This window comes from Phodopus roborovskii, unplaced genomic scaffold, assembly GCF_943737965.1.
Source record: "Phodopus roborovskii unplaced genomic scaffold, PHOROB, whole genome shotgun sequence".
Taxonomy (NCBI): Eukaryota; Metazoa; Chordata; class Mammalia; order Rodentia; family Cricetidae; genus Phodopus; species Phodopus roborovskii.
The window spans coordinates 32,365,983-32,389,153 of NW_026126567.1; the positions used below are offsets into that span (position 1 = coordinate 32,365,983).

General features: G+C 37.3%; 1 protein-coding gene across 4 annotated transcripts in view; it reads left to right on the forward strand.

The window, feature by feature from the left end:
• Positions 1-23,171, forward strand: part of Parg (poly(ADP-ribose) glycohydrolase) — a 98,340-nt gene that overhangs the window by 45,344 nt on the left and 29,825 nt on the right. For all 4 annotated transcript variants that reach the window (XM_051202723.1, XM_051202725.1, XM_051202722.1 and 1 more), the window contains 5 exons: positions 2,081-2,238; positions 9,181-9,260; positions 13,269-13,329; positions 17,829-17,904; positions 20,470-20,617. In XM_051202723.1, the coding sequence (XP_051058680.1) occupies positions 2,081-2,238; positions 9,181-9,260; positions 13,269-13,329; positions 17,829-17,904; positions 20,470-20,617 (523 nt within the window). The remainder of the gene's footprint in view (positions 1-2,080; positions 2,239-9,180; positions 9,261-13,268; positions 13,330-17,828; positions 17,905-20,469; positions 20,618-23,171) is intronic.

Genomic DNA, 23,171 nt, shown 5'->3' on the forward strand with positions numbered 1-23,171 from the left:
CCAATGAACTAGAATCAGCTCTTACTGAATTCAGCTCACAGTTCCCATTTTGTTTTTGACTCATGGCTTTGTCTGTTTTCTTTCACTAGATGATATTCTCCTGGAAGGGAGATCCTCTTGTGTCTCTGGGTTTCATGTGAAGTATTTAGTTAACTGCTCTTTTAATTCAATGTTTGGCTCATAGGGACAGTGCTACTCTTTAGACATGGGTGGCACACTCCTTTGCTGCAGGAGTGGTGTCCATATTTTATTTCATGACATATTTGTATTCAGTGTAAATGAGTTATAATAAGTTGCTAAGTAATGTCTGTCCAGCTTTTTATCATGGCTTAGGATACCTTCATTCTTTCATTAGTATACTGATGTGGAGAAAGTCTTAATTCCATGATCTGTTCTTTACAGAAAAGTCACTCTCTGTTATAAGAAATTAATGTTTCCATTTGAGGTAGAAATATGTTTTTGACGAGTTAAATTGCATATGCTTATATTTAATGATTTTCCACATTAACACACTACAGGCAAAACCTAAAACATAAATCTTAGATTGGGGGAAAAAAAAAAGGAGTCAAATTTTGGAACTTTTGAAATACCTTGTTGAATAGTGTTTAGCCTCTTTTTCTAGTGAGCATTTGCCAGTAGGATTTACACTGTTGTTTCCCTAAGGGTGAGCTTTTATGCATTTCTTCTCACCAAGAGAACAGAAATTACTTATTCTTTTTAAATTCTATTTGACGGGGGTTAAGAAATATTTTTGTGTCAACAAAGCCTAAAATATTTGCTAATTTTTGAAATGATTTTTCTGAGTAACTTGGTAAATTAGAGTTAAAAACCAAGAGTGTGATGTACGCCATCTACACTCTGTTGCCTTGCCTGATCTCAAAGCTGGCTTACAAATACGTATTTTGGTGAGAAAATAGAGATCAGTGTGAACTTTCTGGTTCCTCTACCTTAAAGAGATAACAATTACAGCCTGGTGTATAAAAATGATTTCCCCCTTTGACCTTTGAATTTTTTTTTCAGGAGAAATAGTTAAGTTATAAATTTAACTTTTCCTTCTTGCCATCAAACTGTTGTTCTCACACTGGTTTGTGTTTGTGCTAACTAGGAAAAGGCAGTCGTGCAGACTCGACTGCCTGACCCTTGGGTGGTGCTGCCTGAGGTGTGGTCAGGGTGGTTCACTTAAGGCATCTGGTTCAAGATTTGTGTGGACGCCAGCACTCTTGGGTGCTGCTAAAAGGGAGAAGAAAAGTTCTGTAAGACATCAAGGGGGTATTTTAAACTTAACAACTCATGGGAAACTGGTAGATGCTTTTGTTTCACCAGCATGTATTTAAGACCACAGTTTAAGCATAACAAAACACACTGAACACAATACTCAGGTCCTATATATTATATATACAGGTCATGATGTTTGTGTTGCCACAAAAAAGACATTTTAGATTCAAAAGACTGAAGGAAAACACCCTTGACTTGGGGTGTTTTAGTATAAAGAAAATGCCTTTATTTTTTACAAGTTACACATAGTTCTGTGTGGCAGTTTTCACATATTCTGTTAAATACTTTAGTAATATTAGATTTGGTCCTCATAAAGAAATTAACAATATGTAGTTTGATTTAAATAGGGGGAAATGACTTATTTATTCAGTCATTAATTATTTTATTTGGTACTAAGAAAAAGTTCTTCATCCCCGTTTTTAATGTAAGACCATGGCTTACATATAATAATAGTTAAACTCAGTATTGCACTTTTATTCCATCTTGTTTTAATTTTCATTACAAGGGTAATTTGTTAATGTTTATTTCCTGAGGCAGTCTTGGTTTTCCCTAATAAGTAATATTTTGTGTTCTCTTTAGTATCATTCATTATTGATTAGCAATCTGCACCTTGTCAAATGAGCACATTTTCCAATCACCTCTGATAATCAGCCTTTGACTTTAACAGTATTGCTGATTTAAGGACTCAAGAGTGGCTTAAAATTATTCCTGCCTTAATTTAGAAAATGCAATTTGGTACTTCTGCCTTCAAAATTGCTAAACTAATTATTGCTTTTCTCATCTGTATTTTTGTTTCCTCCATCAGCCAATACCACTTCTGAAACAGAAGATGAATCATTCTATCACAATGTCGCAGGAACAGATCGCCAGTCTTTTAGCAAATGCTTTCTTCTGCACTTTCCCCCGTCGGAATGCCAAGATGAAATCAGAGTATTCTAGTTACCCAGACATTAACTTCAATCGGTATGTTTTCAGAGAGTCCCTTGTGAAGGGTGGATGAAACAAGTATTTTTGAGTGACTTATCATGGAGTTAATAAGCATTTTATTCAGTTGATGTTTCGATCATTTTTCAGGAATGATAATTAAAGTTCACAGGGGTAAAATGTTGAACGGAATCCAGTAAGTGACAACCAGGTTTCCTCTCAGTTACTCTGGTTTCTCTGTTCTCTCCATGATCTTAGACTGTCCTCTTCTGAATGCTAGTGTTCCATCTTGCTCAGTTTGATAATTCACAACAACATTTGTTGCGTATTATAATCCTATGATGAAACAATTTTAAAAATGGGATTAAAAGCCCTCGTTTTTTGTAAAGGTCTTACATAAAAGTATAAAAACATTACATGTGTCTGCTTAGATTCCTCCAACCTGCCCCTTTTATGACTTTGGCCTCCTTGAGGACTACTAATTAGTTATCTTGGAAAATGTTTTCCATCTAAACTTGGCTAATGTTATTTCACAATTAGAATGAGGTCATTTTTTTTTTTTTTTTTTTTTGAGACCAGGTCTCACTCTATAGAGAAGGCAGGCTGACCTCAGATTCTCAATGGTTCTCTCTCCTCAGTCTCTCTGGTGCTAAGATTATATTTGTGAGCCATGGCACAGTACAGGCCATGACTTTGGACAGAAATATCACAAAATTGGTCTTGTGTCCTTCTCAGCCAAGCCTTTTATATGGACTTAAAATTCATCTTTGGGTTGGTTCAGCTAGCCAAGTAATGTCTCCTGGCTTCAACCACTGAAAAAGAACTTTGTTTTCCTAGGAAACATAAAATACTGCAAATGATCTCACATTTTTCCATACTAGGTTTTAGCATCTGTTGGTTGATTCCCCCCCTCCCCCTCCCCGGTAGTTTTTATGTTAGTGTTTGCCTATTGTTTATTAACTGAAATTTTATTTCAAGGAAGATCTGTCCTTAACTCCTATTTTTTAATATTCCAATGAACTAATGATCTTCATTGTACAACATAAAATTTAATGCAATTATCCTTCTTTTTTGCTATCTATATTTTTCTTTGATCATTAGGACTATTTAAAAATAGGCTCTTGAGCACTTTTGGCAAATTTTCATCATCTTATCATCTTTTTTAGCATATCCTTCCCTTTGGAGTCACAGAATGTTCTAGGCTCATGTTATCCATTCCCCAGCCCTGGTGCCAACCCTTATCTACGTGTCCTTGATTCCTTCCATTTAGAGACTGAGATCTGTTTGGGGTTTGCTTATTGTTTTTAGTGCAACTTATTTTATATGGGCAGCATTTCTGACAGCTCGACATGACAGTACAAAAATGTATTCATGATTCTCTCCAGTGCCATAGTGTTAATTCCAAAGGCCTGTGTTAAGTCTTTTACATTTATAAAATGCTTCTCTCCCTGGAGATGAGAAGAATTCTAGAAAAATGCTGATTAGAAGTTGATGGATTTTTTAATTAAAAAAATCAAAATTAAGACATTTCAGTACATTTATAGGATTTTTAAATCAAATGAAAAATATGAAATTATTTAAATATAAGAATACTCAGCCAGATGGTAATGATGGTAGTGACAGCATGGACCTTTAATCCCAGCACTGGGAGGCAGAGGCAGGTGGTTATCTGTTGAGTTCATGACCAACGTGGTCTACAGGGCTACAAAGAAAACTGTCTCCAAAAACAAAAAGAATACTCTCAGGCTACCATAATTCTCAAGTTATATTAAGGGCTCGCAGACATTAAAACACGAATAGAAATATGATATATAATCAGTCTGTACTATCAACAGTAAAGGGGAGCATTAGCAACCAAAAAATAATGGTATCAATGTAAGATAATGTCTTTAAAATCCTATTGTTTGCAGCCAGGATGGTATCTATGTTATATCACATGCTCTTTAGTTGCATAAATGTCTGTTGTATGGTGTGGTGTGTTTCCACATTCAAACAGTAGTTAAGCTAAGAGAGTGATGTTTATTCTGTGTCACCAAAGTAAACAGTGAGCAGCCACTGTATTCCTCACTCTGTTAAGTGCACTAATTATAAAGATCAGCCAGGATAAATCCTTTATTCCTACTCATAGGTTAAAAATTGTCTTGTTTTTAAATCTTGTAACTTTTGGACTGCCCTTCTTGTCATGTGATTTTTATCCCTCCTTCAAGATTCAGTTCACAGGTCAAGTTTTTAGGTATCTGCCAGAACAGTACTCTTCAGTAGTGTGTGCCTGCCTCCTCTTATAAGGTGGTGTGGTTTTTCTATTTGTTTTTTTTTTTTTTTTTTTTTTTTGTTTCGTTGTTGTTTTCATTTTATTTGATGTGCATTGGTGTGAGGGTGTCAAATGTCCTGGAACTGGAGTTACTGATAGTTGTGAGCTGCCATGTGGGTACTGGGAATAGAACCCAGGTCCTTCAGAAGAGCAGTCAGTGCTCTTAGCCACTGATCACCTCTCCAGCCCCAGCTGGTGTTTTTTTAATGATCTTAATGTAACAAACAACAAGAATGATGATGTTCATAACCACTGATGTGTCTGTTATGGCTCACTGTTGTTCTCTCTGTGGGAGTTTCTGGGCAGGAAAGTTTGTATTGAATAAGGTTTTGGAGAGCATATGACTTATATATAGAAATGAAACTTGAACACTGTCTTCTGCTCAGGCCTGATAACTTTTCTTGTCTGACTACCTTGCCAAAGCAGAGTGTTCTGAGGATGCTCAAGATATGGAGGAGAAAATAAAGTTCCCTTTCCCCCGTGCTTTGGGGGAGTATCGAGTGTAATAAGCCATAAGTATTTTCCCTCCTTCTATCCCTTCTCTCCTTGCTTGCTTGCTGGTTTCTATTTATAATTATAACTTCTGGCAATTCAGAGGAAGGAGGGAGGGAGGGAGGGAGGGAGGGAGAGAGAGAGAGGAAGAGAGAGAGAGAGTATTCAGTCTCGAGTGACATAAGGCTAGCTACTTGATTGAATAAGAAAAATGGTAGAAGTATGTGATGGGAGGCTGACGTCAATAAATTGAATAAGCCTTCCTTCTTTTATTTATTGTTGTGTTCTTCCAGGCCTGCTTAGTTATGTTAAATACCTCTGACCTTTTCCCCTGCTTGCCTTCCTCAGCCTGAACATTTATATAAAGGCTTCCAATGTGATTAGCATTGATGCTTCTGAAATCACATGGAAACTAGATGGTCAGAGATAAATTGTGGGTCTCAGCAGTGGGCAGCCCAGGAGGCTTTTACATCTGCCTCTTCCCTGAATTGAAAATGCTGCTGGGGCCATATGGCAGAGTGCCTCACAAAGGAGCCAAGAAGGACTTGCTGGCTAGAGCCCATATTATCACTTGCTTCTGTTTTAAAGTGGAGGTTTTAGTGCTTTGGACTTGATTTACTATGTACCAGTGGGTTTGATTCTTAATTTAAAGTAAGTAAGTGAGTGAGTGAGTGAGTGTGTGTGTGTGTGTGTGTGTGTGTGTGTATGTGTGTGTGTGTGTAAAATCTAATTCTCGTAATGTTTTCAGTATTTCCACTCAGGGGAAGATTTTAGTTACCCACTCTTCTCTATAAGAATGGAAGGGAAAACACACATTAATAACTCTCTGACCCTTTTCTTTCCTTGACAGTGCAAAATGTTTTGTTTAGAACAAAGTAAGGTTGCCCAACTAGCTCTCTTTTGTTGTTTCCTAAAAATAATCATGTAGTGAAATGTATAAATCCCTACATGGGCAAGGATCATTATGGCCTGGCTGGTGTACAGATTTGTATACATGTTACTGACTAAAAAATGCACTTCACATATACATACCCAGAGCTTGGAAAAATCTACATTAAAAAGGGCGTTGGGGAAGTTTAAAATCAAATGATTCTTGAAACTGTTAATTGCCCCTTCTTTCTCTCTCTTTGAATGTCTTTCTGCCTGTTCTTGTGTCCACTTCACATACTCTGTGTTCCCAGGCCCATGTCTGTCAGCCTCACTCTACCCTCCCTGCTCCACCCTTAGCCCCTTGCTTTTCCTTTCTCTTTATCCCCAAGAGTCTATCCTCGTGTTAACATTTTTTCATGTTTGTTTCCAATTGATTCTGCTATTTCTTACATGATACAAAAATAGAATAATTCATTTTATTTGGGTGGATATGCATAGTGGATCCAAACTGGGGAATTGTCACAAAGCTTTTAAACCTATTTTTCCTGACAGATTGCACTTACACACATACACACACACACACACACACACACACACACACACACACACACACCCTTCTTGGCTCTGTAAGAAAATGGGAAATGCGGGGCATAATGGTGTACACCTTTAATCCTAGCACTCTGAGGCAGAAGCGGGTGGACCTCTGAATTTGAGACCAGTCTGGTCTATATCACAAGTTCTAGGCCAGCCAAGGCTACATATGAAAGGAGAGGAGGATGACAGCGATGACCTTGATGATGGAGGAGAAAAGGCTCAGCAAGGAAGGTGCTTGGCACACAGTTCTCTGATCTATAGTGGAAGTAAAGAGCTGGCTTCCAAAAGTTGTCATCTGACCTCCACACAAGCACCATGATATTTGTGCACATAGCACATGTACAAATACATAAAAATGACTTTTCAAAAAAGGAGTTAATATTTACATGAAAAGTCATCTGAAGAATCTTATTTGGTTATACAATAATTTGAAATTGGGCTTGGAATAGTGAATGAATGTGATGCATTCAGGTGCTGCTTGATTTATAGAAATCTGGGTGTATTTTGCTTATCTGACTGGTTGGATGATTCATTTGAGACAGTGTAATGTAGTTCAGGCTAGCCTTGAACTCACTAGCTGAGATTGACCTTGAATTCCTAATCTTACTGCCTCAACAACCCAAGTACCAGGATTGCAGACATACACTACCATGCCCAACTCTGTACATTTAAGACTTAAATTTGTAAAATAAAACAGTTACTCTCATTTATAGTGATAATAATAGCCATATAATGTTCTAGAAAAGCCCATATTGCCAGGATAATAAGTCTGTGATCCCAGGGAGCCCCTAAGGTTAATAATTTGTGATTATGGTTATAAAATATGAGGGCTTTTATGTGATTTTACAAGTAGATGACCATATATGGCACATTTTTCCTTTTGGGGAAAATTACTCATTAAGGGCAGTAGTCATTTTCTCCTCTTTCTGTAATAGTCACATTAAAGAACTTCTCCCCCCTTAGTTGAATTGTATAATACATCAATTCATCCCTTAAAAAAAAAAAAAAAAAAGACAGAGATTGTGGCTATGTTTTCTATTTATACTCCTTCTGTTTAGTAGTAATTTTAGACAAGGATTTTGCATAGAGCTGAGGTATTCATTTAGTAAATCATATTCTTGATATAGAATGTTTAATTAAACTGCCATGTGACTTTTTCATTTGCGTTGTCATTTTTATTTAAACAGACTCTGTTCTAGTTGACATATTACCAAAGAGACCAAGCTGAAACCTTCATTTTTATACTCTTTTAAAGCTGCAGCTAGATTTAAGCATGTTTTAGAACAACAAACCTGAAATGAGTAAAACTTGACTTAGGACTGTTAAACCATTTTTTATAGTAGAACAACATATGGTAGGTTAAAATAATGTACAATATTGGCATTCCTTTAAGGGGATGGCCATACACATTATTTCTCCAGGAGTTGCCTGAATTCAGATCCTTTACACAGAATCCTTTGCTGTGTTTTCTTTCCACTTTCTAATTCATTTTGGTTGTAGGATTCTCTGTGAAGGGCCTTGCCCCTTTCTACATTCTTACATAAGATTGTTCTTCTAATCATGAAAAATGGTACCCATTTCACCACTCACTAAAGACTTTTACTTGAAGGCTTTCTGGATTTAAAGGCAGAATATGTGACTAGGGGCAGAAAATCTTCATTATTTATAGTCACTGAATCTTCGCCTGCTTTTTAAATGCCTTTGGAAAGCTATGTCTTAATGCTCAAAAGTGTGCTTTTGTGTGAAGTCTCATAATGAACTACTTACCCAGGTCATATGCTTCTAAAGCCCTGCGTTTCTTTCCTCTGGATAAATTGCATTACATGTTAACAATAACAATGCCATGCCATTACAAAGAAAACAGAAACAGTGAAAATGGAGGTTGCTGGACACTAGGTAACACAAAGAAGGCTTGGGTTTTGTTACCAAACGAAGGATCTGCATTAACTCAGACTGTTATAAAAAATGGCCTACTGGCTCCAACGATAAAGTTTATTTTTTGACAGTTTGGGAGCTAGACGTTCCAGATCAAGGTGCTGGTGATTCAGTGTGAGGTGAAAGCTCCTCATGTCTTATAGACCGTGTCTTCTCACTGTCTCCCAGCTGCCTCTCCTTAGGAACCTAATCCTGTAAGACAGACCTCCTCATCTGACCTCTGTTAGACTTCTCCTCAGCCTCATAGACCTAATTCCCAAATAGATCCTTGCTGGGGATTTTGTATTCAACATAGGAATATTAGGAAGACAGAAACATGCAGTCCAGTCCAAAACAGGATCTGTATAATTTCCAAAGGCTGCTCATCCCTTCCCAGTGTCTTGTCATGGCTGTCTGTGTCCCTGACTTCATTACAAATACTCAGGGTGAGGATTTTTCTGAGATACCATTTGCTTAGGTACATAACTAACTACTAATATTTACATGATAAGTAGCGCTTCCATGAAGACATTAGCTGTCTGGCACTGATTGACACTGGGTACAAGACAGTGTCTGGAGCAGTAGGTGGCTGGGGAGCACCAGCGTTGACTCGGCTGGCTTTGCAGGAGCCTGGTCACATGCAGGTTGAATCCTCTCCAGATGCCCTGGGAGTCCACATCAGTTTTCTGGCTCTCCAATGTCCCAGGACTGACTCTGGAAGAACTCGTTTTTAGTATTTGATTAAAAATAAAGATTTGGTGTTTATGAATTACAAACCTTTAACTTTTGGCCTCTTTTAGGTTGTTTGAAGGACGCTCATCAAGGAAACCAGAGAAGCTGAAAACACTCTTTTGCTACTTCCGAAGAGTCACAGAAAAAAGTAAATTCCTTTCTTTCATAACTATAGTTTTCCTTGCTGATTGTGAAAATTCAAACCAAGTTAATCTGAGAAATATTTGTACTTTGAAGTATACTTGCTTGTTCAAACACATTTAAACATTAATGATTTAATATGATATCCTAAATTTTATTCTGCTTATGTACAAACATAAATGTGTATTGTAATATCCTAAATGCTTTGAAATACATACCCAAGGGTTGTTGTGACTCAAAATGACTTTCAAAGGAAAGAGCAGGCTGGGCGGTGGTGGCGCACACCTTTAATCCCAGCACTCGGGAGGCAGAGGCAGGTGGACCTGAGTGAGTTCAGGGCTAGCCTGGTCTACAGAGCAAGTGCCAGGATAGGTTCCAAAGCCACAGAGAAACCCTGTCTCAAAAAACCAAAGAAAGAAGAAAAGAAAAAGAAACTGCAATGACCAGAAAATGTATTTAGGATGCTTTTTATTTAAAGAAGCATTAGCTAGATTGCTTTATATGGATAAAATCATTCATTTTTCCTCATCCCTCTTTCCTGGCCTACTGTTCTTGTTTATTATAAGTATGGTAAACACAATGACAAAAAGCAGCTGTGGTAGGTTTACTTTAGCTTACACTTCTAGGTCACAGTTCATTACTAAGGGAAGTCAAGGCAGGAATTCAGCAGGAACTGAACAGACACCATAGTGGATCGCTGCTTGCTGGCTCAGCTTCCCATGCAACTCAGGCCCACCTGCCCAGGGCTGGTACTGCCCAAAGTAGGCTGGGCCCTCCCAATCAGTCATCAAGCAAAATAGTCTCTCACAGACACGCCACAGACCAGTTTGATCTAGACAGTTCCCCAACTCAGATTCCTTTTCCCAAGGTGACTATAGTTTGTGTCAAGTTATCAATAGAAACTGACCAGCACATCCACTAAGCCCTTTGTAGAGTTTTTGAGACTGATTTGCACTCAGCGAATACATGTCTGTCTTCCGCAGTGGGACCTGACTATCTTCCTTTCTCCAAAGCAGATTCTCATATGTGAGATAGAAGTATAGTTATATTTACCTCTAGGATAGTTGCAGATATTAATTTAAGCAAGAAGATACACATTATATTTAACTATTACCAGTAGGTAGACTTTCCTACAAGGTATAAGAAAGCCAGAAGACTTGCTGAGAAAGTCAGGACTACCGTTTTCAAGTAAAAGGAGCTTTCTTTCTAGTCTCTAGCTTGGAGGAATGTCTTAAATCAGATCTTGAAATCATTCTAAGGTCCTTTACAATGCTGTTAGATATTGGTCAGATTTTCAGAAAGAAATCTGGTGAAGATTTTGATATTGATGGGAAAAACCATATTCTTAATAACTTACTTAATTTAGTTCTGTACCCTATACTGAAAGAGATGTTAAAGAAGATGCAGTGTTGTTCAGGCTTATAAGAAATATAATTTAATTAGAATTTATAATGATCTGTTAAAAATGTGACCTTTGTGCTGGCAAGGACCTTAGGTTGACTCCCTATTACCCATGTGAAAAAAAGCCACCAGGCATGATGGTGGGCACTTGTAATCTCTTCATTGGAATGAGAAGAGACAGCTTTTCCCTGTGTTCTCTGGCCAGCCAGCCTAACCAACTTGACAAGCTACCAACCTAGCCTACTAGGCCAGTGAGAGACCCATCTTAAATAAATAAGTAAATGGGTGAATGAATGAATGAAAATTGGCAGTGCCTGAGGAATACCCTAACATTTTCTGACTTACACACACAAATACACACACACACACACACAGAGAGAGAGAGAGAGAGAGAGAGAGAGAGAGAGAGAGAGAGAGAGAAACATGACTCCTTTGAGGTAGGGTCTCATTATATAGCACAAGCTGGCCTTGAAGAGTCCTCCTATCCCCACCTTTAAGTATTAGAATTACAATTATGTAATTCCCTATAGTATCAAGCTACTAATTATTTTTACCTACATGTGTTAGATATAATAAATAAGATATTGAAAGTTGACCTTTCTATTCTGAGGGTCACATTGTATAATTCTTTTCTAAGAGCTAATTTGTTTTTCTAAGTTTTAATACTTCAATTACTTTGAGGAAAAAAGATAAAAGCTTTTAACTAGAAATGTATAAACCTTTACAAGTTTTGGAACTTATATTGAAGAAATTATATATAAATAAACATTGCTTCTTTCCTGCCCCTCCCCAACTCTGCATAGTAATTTACTTCTTTGTAGAAAGACAGCAATGTGTTCCTCTGGGTCTTGATGTGACTCTAGTGAAGGAAATAATCTGAAGGAGAAAGAAAGGTTTGTAGTAGAGTTTCTGGACCTACTGTACAGAAACTTCAGAAATCAGTTTGAAGTACTGTATTGCATTAAACTCAAGACACTGTAGGTGGTAGGAAGTTCCATCACACTGTATGTCTCTAAGAAGGAGAAGATGCTTGGAAATGGGGGACTATCAGAGGTGAGCTCAAAACTGGCACACCAGACATCTGTGCTCACAGAGAAAGGAGAATCAACCTAGCTGTGCAGAAAAGATACAGTAGAAACTTACATCTCAACTGTGACTCTGGGTAGAGGAGAGGGAGAAACTCTGAGAATTTGAACCATAAGCTTCAAGTGCCAGGTCTGTAATCCTAACACCAGTGTGGTCTGCATAGACCTGCAACAGGGTTGGATCTAATCTCAAGTCAGTGGTGCCTCAAGTTGACAAGTAAAGCAGGCACCAATCTTTGGGGAAAGTTGTGTTTTAATTCAGACCCATGCCTCAGTAGCTCCACTGTAAAAGAGTATTCTAGTTTCAGAAACTTAATGTATAAAAGAAACGAAACCAAAACATAGCTTTAGAATGGATTAAGACCTAACTGTAGCAGGACCTACTTCTCAGTTTTGTTAAACATGTGTATTTAATATTCATGATGAGGACTTCAGGACTATAAGATGTAATAGTCTTCTGAATTAAATTACTTTATATAGCTTCAGAAATAAAGGTTATTATAGGTTAAATATTTAAAACTTGATGACTTAGACCTGCTCTCAAGATGTTGTCTTACTGTTTCTATCTGGATAGCCATATCATTCTCCCCTTTCTCTTCCTTCTCTTGCCTTGCCCTCAGTTTCTTTTAGTCTCTCTTATGTGTGGATGACAGTTAATGACCTCATTTTTCTGCTGAGTAATTGAAGATGATATAGACATTGGTTTCACACACACACACACACACACACACACACACACTCCTTCTCTTGTGTTTGGATTATTTGATTTCTTGTGAGTTTTAAGTATGTTGTGCATTTGTCTTAAATAATCTAAAGGCTATTTTAGATATCATAGTGACCAAAAGTCCTGGTTCTAATACCATTGTCCCATATAGTGTTTGAGTTGCTGTATGCGTTAGTGGGAGTAAAGAATGCAGAACTGTCCACAGATTGAAAGGATGAAATTATTGCTGAGCTTTCACTGGGCTCCACACCATCACCACTAATAGTGTCTGACGTCTCTTTCTTATGCTTAAGAGCCTTTTACGCCAGATGACAGCAGATGAGGCAGCAACCTTTTAGCTTGTTCTTTGCTTGGAAGCAGACAAATTACTTCTGGCCAGCTGACTTTTATTTTTTTGCTGCTGACTGAAAAAACAAAACAACAAATAGTAAATCTAACCAAAAAAATTTTTCTCCAAAATTATTGACTATATTAGTAATAATTAATTTTTATCATTTTAAGTCTATTATTTCTTTAAAAGCAAATTATTATTTGCAGTTTTCTTTATTGAAGGATTATTGTTTTATATGTTATATGTTATGTTATATGTTAAGAAGGTAGCATTTTTAGTCATTATTTTGATCTCTGTAGCTAAGAAATCACCATATGCAGGCTCAGTATGTCATAAAATGACTATTGTCTGATCTCAAACATACGCCATTGTGCCTGCTTCTACTTATTTTTTAGGTGCTGTTAAGTCAGATTCTTTTGTTAAGTATATGTAAATTAAAAATTAATACTTTGTTTTCTTTTATCAATTTTGTAGAACCTACTGGATTGGTGACATTTACAAGACAGAGTCTTGAAGATTTTCCAGAATGGGAAAGGTAATAATAAAATAACCATAACAACCATCAAGCTGGTTGATGGTGGCACATACCTTTAATCCCAGCACTCAGGAGGCAGGTGAACCTCTGTGAGTTCCAGGCCAGCCTTATCTACAAAGGGAGTTCCAGAATGACTAGAGCTGTTACAGAGAAACTCTATCTTGAAAAATAAACAAACTTTGTCAACCTTTCAATTACAGGGTATTTGATCATGGAAGGATTTTCTTTTATGGCTCTTAGAAAGATGGGTTTCAACCTTTTATTGCCTTGCATCCAAAGAGTTTAATTGCCCTGTATCCAAACCTGTGAATGGCTGATCTTTGCTTCTTGTTAAAATGTATCTTTTAGATAAAATTTCCATCTTTTGACTTCATGTAGACTTCTGAAACACATTTTGTTTAGACTGGAGAGGTTTTCTTTTTGTCTTTCTTTTTTTTTTTTTTTTTTTAATGTAAAGATGCTGCTACTGAGTGGAATATCAGTGTTCTCCCTTTTGCAGTCAGTGTTTGTTTATATTGTGATGGCTTTTCCTCCTAGAGGACAATTTCATTTACTGTGTTTTAGAATTGGCGGGCCAGGAATCTTAAGGTTTGATTTTCCATGTGTACAATTGAAAGAGTTTGTGAATTCCCTACTTAATGCAGTTTTGTTTTGTTTTTGGTTTTTTTTTTTTTTTTCATGTTTATCTAGAAATGCTGTGGAGAATAATAGCCAGTCTGATTTAATCCACATTTGTAATACCTTTACTACTCTGAAATAGTTAATACATTCCTCATCTAGAGCAAATTCCCAGTGGTTAAAGAAATATGGGCCACCTTTTTAAATACAGAGAAAATTATGATAATGCTTTCTGCATGTACATTCTCAGTATGTTTCATGTTAAAAAATATTTTTATAGTTTGTAATTTTGTTCAGAGTTGGTGAAGGAGAATAACTCTGAAGGTAGTTAACCTGAAAGGACCCTTCTGAATAGGTGAAGCTTTGATCCTCACAGATGTTTATTTATGAAAGGACTTCAGCAGGCTGAATATGTGATTGAAATGATTTTTTGTTTTATTTGTTTTGTTTTGTTTTCGAGACAGAGTTTCTCTGTGTAAGAGCCCTGGCTGTTCTGGAATTCACTCTGTAGATGAGGCTGACCTCGAACTCTTGCCTCTGCCTCCCAAGTGCTGGGATTAAAAAGCCGTGAGTCAATACCGCCTGGCAAAATGATTCTTAATAGAGTGAAGTGGATAGAAAAAAGCAACGTGAACATGAAGATGGCATGAGCCAGGAGGGAAGTGTACTTAGAACCATGGCAGTTAGAGATAAAAGCGGCCCAGGAAGCCCACTGGAATGCCAGTGACTCTGCCATCCCTTCAATAGGTGGAGACCAGACAGGCTTGTTGAGGAAATAATTCCTTGTTTTAACACAGTCCATTTCATTGTTAGCTTCTTAATACCCAACATTGTATTTCACCAAAACCATCTGTCTTCTTTAAGTCCATTCCCCCATTCTTGGTTATTTTTCCTAGTGAACTAGTGAATGTGATTTGTGAAGTTCTTTAATGTTTGACATTTTTTCATACCTTAAAATTGTTTTCTTGACCTCAACTTCTGACATTGACACAAATTTATACTAACTCATTTTTGTATCATACACTTGCCTTTGACATACCTTGATTTCAATTGTTTTTCTTAAAATGTGTTGCCTAGAACTACATTCTACTGTGTCTCCTGTCCACACTGGAGTTTGAGAGCATTCCTTTTCTTTGTCTTCTGCTGTGCAGAGACACAGGAATTGAGGAATACAGTATGTTCTATTCACAGGCACTTCGGCATCAGTTTTTTCTAGCTCCTTCACAGTGCTCACTAGCCTGTCATTAATGTGAAGGGCGCCCAACATCACCACAGACAGGCAGGAGTGTAGACACGGGCATGGCTGCTTTGTGAAAGGAACGCACTAACTGTCCCTATGTGAGACTGATAGTTCTTTTAACTCTGATAGACAGAACCAACTTAGCACTTTTTTTTTCTAACTTAGTTTTACTTTATTGGTGTCTTGTTTGTTTCAGCTGATTCATGAGTGAGTGAGGATGTAATTAAAATCAGTCTCCCAGGCTCCACAGGACTAGGAAAATGCATGCATTTAAAGAAAGAGGTTGGCTGGATGGTGGTGCACACCTTTAATCCCAGAACTTGGGAAGCAGAGGCAGGTGAATTTCTGTGAGTTTGAGGCCAGCCTGGTCTACAGATTTAATTCCTAGACAGCTAAGGCTGTTACACAGTGAAATGCTGTCTCAAACAAACAAAAGAAAATAAAGAGGGGGGATGAAGAAGGAATAAGGATTGTTGGTACTGTGAAGAGGATAGGACTGCATTGCATGGGTGTCATCGAGTCAGAGGCTTTCCCGAGTCTATTTCTGCCATGGTCAAGGTAGCCCTTTGACTATTAGCAGGTACTTTAGCGAGGCTTAGTTAATAACATAGTCTACCTTTGATTCTTGGGACCAAAATGCAGAGTATTTGCAGAGACTGAGAGTGGTTAGTAGGTTAAAGGATTTATCAAACAAGCCAGACAGTTTGTAGCCATTCCCTAGTTACAGTGAGAACCAGTGTACATGGTTGCCAACTTCAGTTTTGGAGAAATGTTGGTAACCAAAGTAGTCCCAGTTGACAATTCACAGATTTCTGAATTGTTCCTCTTTGTCTTTCAATTGTATCCTCATAGTCAGTCTCCCTCAGAATAAAAATGAGTAGGAAACTAGGCCATGAAAAGGAAGTTAAAAATAATCTAATTGAGTTCCATTCCCAGAACCCACATGAGTGAAGGAGAGAACCAGCTCCCAGAGTTGTCCTCTGGCCTGTGCACAAGGCTCAGGTGCCCACACACAAGATACATGAGCAAAAATACAGTAAAAATGTTAATAGGAAATCAAACCTATAGACCCTCCTCAAAAGATTACAATCTTTTCTAAAAGCATGATATACTGTTAAGAGTTTCAGTTAGTGAGAGGCTGCTTGGGTTCCAATCTCACTGCTTTTTATTTACTTAAGTAAATCAATTAAATGCTTTCTGTATTTTCTTTTCTATTTGTAAAGTGTGTTCTCCTGATGAGTAAATGAGTTAATCCAAATAAAGTTCTTAGACTAGAAACTGTATTAAATTAAGCTTATCTGTCAGTTAGGTTAGTGTTTTGCCACAAATGTTTGTAGGCTCATAAAATTAGGACATGAGTAAATCTCATCAATAAATAGGACTTTGGGAGCACATTCCCCATGGAGGGATTCTCCCTTAGCCTAAAGGCAGGAGGGAGGGCCTAGTCCCTACTCCAAATGACTTGACAGATTTTGATGATCCCTCCTGGAAGGCCTCACCCTCCCTGTGAAGTAGGGATGAGAGTGGGTAGGATGGGAGGGAGGGAGAGGGAACTGGGATTGATATGTAAAATAAGAAAAATAAAAAATATATATACATATAAAATAGCACTTCTAAATTACATGTATGTGAGAGAAAGTGAGTGTATGTGTGTGTGTGTGTGTGTGTGTGTGTGTGTGTGTGTGTGTGTGTATTTTGTTTGTGTGCTTATTCATCACCTACTCCAAAAACGTTGTTAGAGTACTATTCAAGTTAGCATCTATATGTTATTATAAATTAATATAAATAATAAATACAAGTAAAATATAACCAGTATATCTTAATACAGTTTTGTTTTGTTTTGTTTTTCAATAAGCATTCGGGGGAGGTAAATCTACAAAGAAAAAAAAAAAGAATAACATCTTCAAGCTGGGTGTAGTTGGCACATGCCTTTAATCCCAGCACTTAGGAGGTAGAGGCAGGAGGATCTCTGAGTTCAAGGCCAGCCTGTTTTACAGAGCAAGTTCCAGGACAGGCTCCAGAGCCACAGAGAAACCCTGTCTCAAAAAAAGAAAGAAAGAAAGAAAGAAAAAAAAGAAAGAAAGAAGAAAGACAGGAAAATCTTCAAATGCTGTTAATGCAATAAAACTATCAACCTATTGTAACACAGGCCAGTATCTCAGTAACCATAGTTTATGAAAATGAAAATAATTGTGCCTCCTGAGTACTTATTTACAAATGCTAGGTTTATCCGTCAACAGTGTTAATATAAAAATTCAATAGGTCAGAATCCCAATGGTAGCCCTCCCTAACTAAACACTAGTTGTCAAACTAGTGAAAATAGGGCCCATCTAAGAACAAGGGAGTTGCAAATTCTAGTATGATAATAAAGTTTCATATATTTTCATTTTTGTGTCTTAAGAAAACTTTTAACTCTTAATTTCACGTAGAGGAAAATAATATTGTCTCATGTTAAAGCAAATACAAATAAGCATATTTGAGTGAGAACAAATTGGGAGGATAAAGACCATGATTGTTAACATTTATTTCTGGCTCTTGAGATTTAGAATGGTTTCATTTGCTTGTTTGTTCATAGTCATTTGTGTTTTCACACTTGTGTATTGTGAATTACTTACCTAAGAAAATACTTTCTACATTGTAGATGTGAAAAACCCCTGACACGATTACATGTCACTTACGAGGGTACCATAGAAGGCAATGGCCGAGGTATGCTACAGGTAGGTAAATAGAAGACATATATGTACATTTAAGACTTTCCTCTTGGTAGGTTTCTGATAGAAAAGAAAATTTGAAAACTTGACTCCTTAATTGATCTAATGCAAAAAAGCTATGGAGAAAAACAGAGCAGATCACTTTTTGTTCATGTATGCTCATGTGCCTACTCTAAAAGCTTTTGACAGAAAATCTCAAGATCTGGACATCACTCTTTGTTCAGATACTGATTGTGGATTGACAGAGGATGAAGTTCCTGGGGTATGCTCTTGACAAGCTGTCATCGGGGAATTTTGTTCTTTTTCTCTAAAGGCTTGTTTTTGCCCCAAATCATGACTATTTGAGATGTTTTTATGCCACCACAAGCCTTGTTTGGGTGTTAGGAGGCAGACATTTAAGACTGATTGATAAAACAGACTTCTTTCCCATACAGAACACTTTCAAAGCACACGATATAGCTATTTGTATTGTCTTTTCTCTGTTGAAGAGCAGGTAGTCCTGGCTATTCCTTAATCCTTGCTATAAAGTTGTTACTGTCATTACTTTTTTCCAAAATCTGAGTGTCACATGCTCATAATCCTAACATTTGAGAGTCTGGGGCAGGAGTTTAATGAATGAGGTCAAGGACTTAAGTTCCAAAGTAGCTGAAGAATCTTATTCTTTCTAGAACAGTCCTTCATGTAGGTATATATAAATAAAATTTGAAAAGAAGCATGTTCTGTTTTCTGTTTCTTCTAGGCTCTGTAAGATAGCTTCTCACTGTGTTGCTCAGGCTGATCTTGGATTCATTCCATAATCCAAGGTGCTCTCAGCCTTATGATCCTCCTGCCTCTGCCTTCTGGGCTATAGGCGTGCTCTGTGTTGTTGAGTTATATTTTAAATCACTTTCCAGGTAGCTGTGGTAGCACATCCTGTAACCCCAGCATTTAGGAGGATTGCTGCAAGTTTACAGCAGCATGTTCAAGGTCTCCCTGAGCTGTAACAGAGCCCTATTTCAATATGCACATGAAAACACACACACACACTCTCCCTCTCCTACACACATATACACTCATACCCACACTCCTACTTCAAATCACCTTCTCCCAGTGATTCCTTGATCTTCAAACAAAAACACTTAAAATAACTAAATTAGTAATTTGTCTATTCTTTGTATTTGAAAAAATGTAATTAATCTTACAATTTTTCTTCTACTTAAAAAATAATTTTTCAGTGTGCTTAAAAATTGTTCCAAATGAATATCACTTTCTGTTGCATTTCTTTCTTTATGTAGTTCTTTCTTGCATTAGAATCTTGGATAAAATGAGGGACTCATAATGTACCTAAGAACTAAGCAAAGCTATTGTAGTTAGCACCACAGGAATGCTGACCTCTCATTACAGAACAATTCAACAAGGAATCATTTACCAACAGTCAGGGTTGAGATTCTCCCCACTTCCCTGCAATATATTATATGAAACATGGGGCCTTGGTAAGTTAAAAGACTACCATAAAGGCTTCTAGCACTATTAATTGTTCTTTCTATCCATTCTACATCTCCCCAGGAGGTCAGGGACTATTGTATTGCAGTGCTCCAAAAGCTCATTATGTAGAGAATAAATTATAGTATATTGAATGGCAACAGCAAAATGTCTGTAAGGAGTGTTATCATTTCTCTCTTTTCATCAAGTCACAATGCAGAAACTGAGTAATCTGAGCAAGTACTTTTAAAGTAAGAGACTTGGAAAATGATTGGCTAAAAGTAAAGAGACACTCATGTTCATGTATTTGTGTACTGGAACAGGTTTCCCACCCATTACAAGGGGCCCATTATAAGAACTTTTTAAGTACTCAAAGCTTTGAGTTTCTTTTTCTTTTCTAAGCTCTTGCTTTCACAGTATATTTCTGTGTCCATCTTGCAAATAATGACGGTCAAGGGTCTTTTTATCAAAGAGTGAACAATAATATGCAGTGTGTTTTTCATAATTATTATCAAGTAGTGTATAAGCTTGATAAATCATATCTTTTTATTTTAGTTACATACCTGATTGTCGTAAAAATCAAGTTATGTTGATTTCAAACCCTGTTTGTATTCATAGAAACATTACAATGATGGGCATGTAGTTAGTTTTTCATTTCTCAAATGCTGTCCATTCCATTTCTGGAATTTCTAGATCTCTTCTTTTTCTTAATACTGTGCCACAGTCCTATTGAGGCCTATCAATTATTCACTAGTTATCTAGCTAACCTCTTTGCTATTAATTTTACTCTTTTCAGTTTTTTATCTTAAAACACTTGTCTAAGTTGCTAAATGAATCTTTCCCAGAACTTCAAGATTTGAGTAAAAGCCTCTGTATACCCGAGACCACCTATCATCATCTGTAACCCCCCATGTGATGTCCTCTACATCGTAGGCATAGTCTTAGCTGTCCTGAGATGGAAGGAATTGAGCAACTATAATCACTCCTTAGGAAGATCTGGGGACTGATTTTCACAGGAAAAAAAAGATTTGATCCCACAGAATGTGAGTTTCTTTATAATGTCTGTAGATGTTTTAGACACCATTTAATACACTACGTTTTCTCTAATAGGTGGATTTTGCAAATCGTTTTGTTGGAGGTGGTGTAACTGGTGCAGGACTTGTACAAGAAGAAATCCGCTTTTTAATCAATCCTGAGTTGATTATTTCACGGCTCTTCACTGAGGTGCTGGATCACAATGAGTGTCTTATCATCACAGGTTTGTGTCTGTGTGTCTGCACAATGGGGTAGTTTTCCCCATCTAAGTCCCCAAAAGCTGCCCAGATAAGGCCTATCGCTTCTGTGAACATTAGACCCAATATTTTTTTTAAAATACATTTTCTTTATTTATTGGAGGAGGGGGCACTTGCGGGCCTCAGGTCATGTGGAGGTCAGAGGACAACTTAGGGGTGTTGTTTCTCTCCTCCTACATATGGGTTCTAGTGATTAAATTCAGGTCATCAGTAACTAAAAGAATATACCTACAGGAATCTAAAACAAAACTAAAGTACATGCAGAGAGGTAAAGTCAAGACTGAGCCCGTCTTGATGCCACACTCTTTGACTCTGAAAATTTTCAGACAGCCTTCAAGAGAGTATCCACTTTGTTTTTCTCTTAGGGGACTTTGTCTTTTAACATTTTTACTATTGGAATTCTTTGAGCTTCTAAAATGCTTAGATTTATTCTTGTCATCAAATTAATTAACTATTTGGTCATTGTCTTTTATTTAATGTTTGTGTTGTGCAGGTACAGATGTAAGGGATGTATTTACTTGTGTGCTCATGTGCATTGGAGGCTGGAGGACAACCTTGGATGTTGCCCTCAGGAATACTTTCTGCCTCCCTCCTGACAATCTTTCATTGATCTGGGGCCTACTCATTAGGCTAGGCTGTCTGGCCAGTAAGCCTCTGAAATCCTCTGTCTCTGCCGTCTCAGCACCAGGATTACAGGCACACACTGCCGTACTTGGCATTTCTACTGTGGTTCTGGGGAATCAGACTCTTTCTAGCCCTTTCTACCAGTTGAGGCAAACCCCAGCCTTAGGGCCCTTATGTCTTAAAATATTCTTTCCTCTCCAAATAGTATATATATTGGTACACTTGGTAGTGTACTAGTCTCTGGACCTTTTCATTTTCTTCATTATTTATTTTTTCTCTTCCTCAGACTCAGTTGATTTTTGTCTATTTCACTGATTCAATTACTAGTTGTCATCTCTCTTAAATTCTTCTAGTGGATTTTTTATTTCTGTTATTGTGCTTTTCAATTTCAGAATTTCTTTCCCTCCCCTCCCAATTTGTCTCTTTAAAAATTTTTTTCATTGTTTAATTTTTTATTGTATTTTTTATTTATTTTGTATGTACATGCCTGCATGTGTACATGCATACTTGCCACAGTGTGGTTTGGAGATCAGAAGACAACTTTTCTCTTTCCACTGTATGGGTTGTGGGGATCAAATTCAGGTGTCAGGCTTGATGGCACATACTTTTTCATTCACTGAACCATCGCACAGGCAGGCCCTAATATCTTTGTGAAAATTATCATTTTCATACTTACTTTGCTTTAGTACCAAGACATAGTTTTTTTTTTTTTGTTTTGTTTTGTTTGTTTTGTTTTTCAGTTCTTTCAATATTTAAAATAACTGACTTGTGTTTGTTTTACTAAGTCTAGCATCGGTTTACTGGTTTACTACTGACTACTTATTCCTGGGTATGGGGCATACTGTATCATTCTTTACATTTGTCTTTGGTCCTGTTGTAGTTGATTATGAGATCTGAACACTTTAAATAATATAGCAACCCTAGAAATAGTATCTCCCCCCCCCCACACATCAGAGTTATTGTTATTAGCCTGTATTGTTTACTTCATTCCTTCCCTAAACAAATTCTGTGGAATCTATACTGTTTTTTGAGTGTTATCACTAAGGTTTCTGTCATCACTAACCATTAGCAGTTAACTAATGACTGCAGATTTCTTAGATGACAGGGATCAGTAAGGCTCTCACTTTGCTGAAGAGCTGTGTGCATGCTGGTGCCATCAGCCTTCCCCTGGGTCACTGATGACTCTGCTTAGCCTTACCTTCTTGATTCCATGAATCTTTAAGGTTGGATTGTAGGAAAAGCTAAAAGCTTTCTCCAGTTTTTCCTGGGCATTTGTATCACATGGTATTCTTCACTCCCAGGAATATGCAAGAACATTTTCCTTGTTGAAATCTTGCTGTCAACTTTCCTTGGATGCTTTGGTTAGTGTGTTGCTTGCCCAATGTGCTGACAACTTTAGCCAATCTACATGGTCAGCGGGAACATGTGCTGATTTCATGTAACTCTTGGACACACTAGGCAAGCTCCTGGTTTGTAAAGTCAAAACAGCCTTCTGCATGAGATGTCCCCAGGGGAAAGGTCTAATGATCGTTCTCAGAAAGGTAGGCTTTGAAGGAGCTTCAACATCCTTGTGCCTTCACTGGCGGCTGCTGGGCAGCTGATTTTCACAATAAAGTTTTAAAGTTATCTTGCTGCTTGAGAGAATGGCTTCACATTGTTTAGACATTTTTACCCACCTGATCTGCTGGTCTGGTGAAGTAAGGCAAACAACAAAATTTATTTAGCTTATATATGAAATTAAAATTAAACCTCAGCAGAATTTCTCTTAGAGCCTTAGTTTGTGATTTTAAGTTAATGGCATGGAGAATATCTTCTATAATTCTGAAGTTGTTTCCAAAATTGCATTGAATTGGAAAGATCCACCCTTTGTTCTCAGCATTGTCTCAGCTCTTCATT